The sequence below is a fragment of the Lytechinus variegatus genome, chromosome 5 (genome assembly GCF_018143015.1).
Source record: "Lytechinus variegatus isolate NC3 chromosome 5, Lvar_3.0, whole genome shotgun sequence".
In the NCBI taxonomy this organism is placed as follows: domain Eukaryota; kingdom Metazoa; phylum Echinodermata; class Echinoidea; order Temnopleuroida; family Toxopneustidae; genus Lytechinus; species Lytechinus variegatus.
The window spans coordinates 12,626,033-12,631,437 of NC_054744.1; the positions used below are offsets into that span (position 1 = coordinate 12,626,033).

The 5,405-nt window shown below is 36.5% G+C and overlaps 1 protein-coding gene across 1 annotated transcript; it reads left to right on the top strand.

The window, feature by feature from the left end:
• The first annotated feature begins 1,536 nt into the window (after positions 1-1,536).
• Positions 1,537-3,385, top strand: LOC121415368 (fork head domain-containing protein FD5-like). Its single transcript, XM_041608551.1, has one exon. The coding sequence runs from the start codon at positions 2,177-2,179 to the stop codon at positions 3,215-3,217; it is 1,041 nt and encodes a 346-aa protein (XP_041464485.1). The 5' UTR covers positions 1,537-2,176; the 3' UTR covers positions 3,218-3,385.
• Positions 3,386-5,405: the final 2,020 nt, after the last annotated feature.

Below are 5,405 nucleotides of genomic sequence, written 5' to 3' on the forward strand. Positions count from 1 at the left end.
TCGGACAAAAATGTTGATGAAACGCTCCTCCGGACGATTACTGCTGTTTTGAATCAGCGACTTTCGACGAAGGCTGCTTTGTGAGGAAGGCTTTAGACAATAGATTATCAACGTTCCAAAAAGCGTATGTGTGGTGGTTTCAAAACCTCTGCATGTATTGGGAATATTATTAAAATTGCACTTATAACTGAGAGATATGAGACAGGGGAGAAACATGTGAGGACGCATAAGATAGTGACAGAAATAAAATATCCAAACGTATCGGTTTATTTTATAAACTGAAATCTTTTCCCAAAGAAACTCTAATGATCTTATACAACACATTGATATTGCCACATATGTATTACTGTATTCTTACATGGGCATGCTCTAGTATGCAAAATACTAATAGACTTTTTGTGCTGCAAAAGAAAATTATAAGACTTGTTTATCACAGCCAATACCTTGCCCATACCAGCCCTATATTCTTTAATCTAAAGACTCTGAAAATGCCTGATATATATGTTTACCAATGTGCAATATTCATGTATTTATGTATCCACAAATTATTACCAACATCTATCATATCATATTTCCAACTGAACAGAAATATTCATGAATATCAAACTAGGCATTCAAACAATTTTCATTTTCCCTTAACAAAAACTTCAACTTACCAAAATACAATTTTTTATAAGGGTCCATTAATTTGGAATGAATTACCATTTACAATAAGACAGAGTCCAACGCTGAATACTTTTAAAAGAAAAATGAAATTTTTACTATTACATAGGTACCTTTAAATTGTAACAGTTTGATATTTTAAATAAGAATAATGTGTGTGTGTGTTTGCTGGTGTTTGATTATGACTGGTGTATGTGTGCTGATGTGAATGTATGGGTGTTAGATTTAAATGTACTGTTTTCAATTCATCTTAATTTGCTATTCTTAATCAACAATTCAATTTTTAATCTTCTTATCTGTATGGAGATTGGCTTTTTATATAAGGCTCTGCCTTTCTGCCTCTCCTAATACTTTCATTTGTACATTTGTATTGTTTGTTTTTTATATGTTTTCTTTATACTCCTTTATATGTGTGTATATATCTACATTGTTTATATGTTTTTTAATGAAAGTATTGAATAAATGAAATGAAATGAAATGAAATAAAGGAAACGAAGAGAGTGGGACGAGAGGCACGGAGATAAAGGGCGTCAGAGAGAAAATGACAGAGAGTGGGAGAAAGGAAGTCATCAAGGGGAGAGATGGAGATTAAGAACATGAAAAAAGGCCTCATTATACAACACATTGCTAACCTCAAAGAAATCATTGAGAACTAATTCCAACAAACAAATTAATTTAGACAGTTTTATGCAGGATGTGAGAGGTTGTGGGCGGGCGTTTCATTTTTATAACATCCAAGAATCTTAACCTCGGGCCCTTGTTCATGCGATGTCAGTAATTATCCAATCAGGTAAGCAAACGTTTCTTCCCTTGACTTCTGTTTTCCATTGGTGTCCCTCTCCTCCTATGACATTTTGTGTTACACGTCTTACGTAATCAAAGAAGCGAGTGTCCGTCCAAGCCGACATGGGACGTGAGATGCCCAGTATCCCTCCCATGCAATTACTCATCATGTTAACATGACAAGATACAACGGTGGGCTCTTTCTCGCTTGAGTGCAACCAGACAGTCGATCGACCCTATCTAAAGAGACTGACCACTTCCTTTGACCACCCGAACACCGGTACCGAGTTGCTATTGATTGCAGGTGAGGCGAGTATATCCAGTCTGCTTGGCGCCTGATGAGCAGGGTAGCTTGGTTGTTGAGAAGCAGTCCACCACTTACATAGCCCTCAAACAGAAAATGATTTTATCCTGGACTGATTTTCTCTGTTTATCTCAGGCATTCTGGAGCTAGTCCGCTATTGAGGTCAAGCAGTGGGCATCTTCATTAAATAGTTATCCGGCGCCAATTACGTTGCTTTAGCAAAGAAGAACTTAACAGCGCTGCAATGACTTAATAAATGATATTTTCTTGTGATAAAGCATTTTGAACAGTTTTATTGATGATCGGAGAGAACTTGAACAATTAGCTCTTGCTTCTAGTATCAGCAAGCTCGATTTACGTGTATTTACGTATTTTCAGTTTGAACCAGGTTTACCTCAGAACTGATTTTGATATCGGTTGTGGACTATGGAAAGCATCATGGAAGGGAAAAGCATCATTGATGAAATACCAATGCCGTATGGGCACCTAAGTTCTGACACTCTAAAGCGTTATCAAAATCAAGATATAGCTAAACTGTACCACAGAGAACACGGTCGCAATTGCCATGTACATTACGATGATCCGAAGGCAGATGACTTTTCTAAATCCAGCAAGTCAAGTTCAAATTCAGAAACAAGTTCAGAAAACGGAGACTGTTACGATGACATGCGGAGGGAATACGATCGTGACGACGAATCAAGTACGACGGTTGGTGGCACCTTGGTCAAAAGACGTTTCGCTGACGTCAAACCTCCCTATTCGTACATCGCATTGATCACGATGGCGTTGGAAAGCTCAAAAGACGGAATGATGACGTTAAATGAGGTATACCAGTTTATCATGGACAAGTTCCCGTACTTCAGAGAAAACCAACAAAGGTGGCAAAACTCGATTCGGCATAATTTGTCACTTAACGACTGCTTCATCAAAGTTCCCCGGGCACCTGGCCGCCCAGGGAAGGGTAACTATTGGGCCCTGCATCCATCGTGCGGGGATATGTTTAGCAACGGGAGCTTTCTACGGCGTGCGAAGAGGTTTAAATTACACAAGAGTAAAAACGACCCAGCGGAGATTCGGCATATTAACTCTTACAGCCATTTTAATCTCTGTAGCACCTATCTGGGGTCCCCGTACCCGTCTCCTTATGCTAGACAGCGTCATCCATACGCTCCAATATCATCACCGCATTCTCTCCGTCACACTGCCAACGATGTCGCCGATACTCCATGGTCATCAGGGGTACCTTTCGATGTTTTCACTCCATCGCTATCGGCGTTCTACAACTCGTCATTAAACCAATATTTCCCCGTCAGCGCGCTCTCGTCACATCTTGATCTACCGGCACATCATCACCCGGCCGGTGCTGCGGCGGGACCCCCAGGCTATGTTTCGATACCCAGTCGAAGCTCATACAACTCTCAAACGGCAGCACATTACTTACACTTCAATCGAAAATTGTCCTTATGATAAAGAAGGACGTACAGAAATGACGAACTTTGTGAAATATCATTCAAATTTACAAGACTGAGAACCCCAAAATAGGCCTAATGCTGAATATTTACCATGTTTACTGTGAAATCTAAGATGTTGATTTGGAATCCCGTCTGTTTTTTATTTATTTATCGATAAGATCCGCCCCCACCAAAAAAATCCGTTTTTATTCTCCCACTAAAAGAAATTCCATCCTTCTTTTATTTTACCAATACCATTTTTATCGAAGTCGAGTAAATGACCATTGACCAAAAACTGAATAACATGAACAAGTTGTAACAGGAGATTTGGGGCCCGAACCCTGCGAACAGAAAGAACGGATTAAAAAGTCAACTTATTATTATTATTTTTTTGGGGGGGGTATATGGTATGCAGCCGAATCGGGTAATTGAGTGTAACGAAGATATACATACAAAAAAAATCGGCTATTAATGAAAGATGTCAGAAAAATCCGGCATTGTTGTCTTAAACAGACGACAAAAATACAAAAGCAGACGATTTAGAATTTTAGATTATTTGATAACGAATCATGATATTTAACAATAATAGTACTTGTATGTTTCAGACCAGGAGTGTTTCATATTATTTGTTTTCGACTATCTGAATTAAAAAAGGCTTGTTTTTTACAGCAAAAGTAAATTTATTATTTAAAGTAGACCAGTTCTTTGCTTCGAGGGAGCCATTAATGTTTCCCCAGATCCAAATTTAAAAACTTTATACTTACTCCGTTTGTCGCATCTCATTTCTGTAAATATCGTCTTCAAATCTTATATTCCATCCTTGTTAGAAGGATTTTTTGACTGTGTGATATCACTCAAAGTGCCAAACATTTTGTAGTATACAATACACCATTTTGTTCCTGTGTTAAATCTTATTATTTATTAATGTCGTGTTTCAAATATTGTGATCCAATTTTTTTTGTGCTTTTTCCGTTATATCTGAAAACTGTAGAACAAATCGAATCATGCACTGGACACTAATACAGATGACATTTCTAAGTATTTTGGAAATTATATCATACTAATTTACAAATTATCATCTCGGGAGATTTTCTACACCTTAGGCAACATCTCTTTCGTTGTAGGATATACGATGCGTATTATTGTCCCACTGACTCTGACAAAAATTTCCTTATAAGTATCAGCTTGATCATGATAGGGAAATGATTCCTCGGCATAGTGTAATTGTCCAAGAATGTTCGACGTTAAGTGCATTGGATGAAACGACAATAACTATATTTGGATTTGTTTTCAATTTATGCTATTTATGGAGATTATCTTGATCGGGGAAGCTTGACAATCACAAAAAATACGAAAAATTACGTTGTTTATCTCTTAAAAAAACACGAGAGGGTAAGATATCAGAAATAATCTTTATACACAAATTAGATTTGCATTATATTGTGGCCATCTATGTCCAATTACAAGATTCGGATACATTATGCTGAATGTTCATTCATTCATCTATTCATTCATTTATCAATTTCCACAATATTATTTTCAGCTACAATAATGTTTCTTAATTTAGATGGGTCCTCATGATAATCATATAAATCTTAAGATGAGTGATCATTTGAATGTTATTTGATTTTATCCAATTCATTTTTTAAACTATTTTTTATTTCCTATTTTTTTATTTCAATTGTTGACGGCAATTGCTAATCATTTTAACTTATTTGAAATTTAACAATTCACCAAAGACATAAACAGATTTTGAAGGGAAACATTTGTATAGGTTCTATTGATCATTATATTTCAAAATTAGAATAGTTGATTGATGTCCTTACGGGGGGGCAGAGAAGCAGTCCCCCTCCCGAAATTTTAAAAATTTGCATTAATTACTGAAAATAACAAAAAAAAATCACAAGAGCGTACACGAAATCTTTAAATCTGACTTTAGACAATGCTAAAGCACCTCAATGGAAATCTTAGCTTTGCTCCATCGTTCTCGTGTTTCTGTGATTTTTTTTACGCGTCTTGCCTGCCCAGGAAATAAAATTCTGCCTACGGTCATGGTCCCCAAAAGATAGTAACTAAAATAAATCCCAACATTTCCTTAGAATTTGATCAATTGCATCTCAGTCTTTAACGAATCTGTAATGAAAGTCGTAATAAAAAAAAACAATAAATGCATGTACTTTTGTAATTTGCATCACCCATTCTCA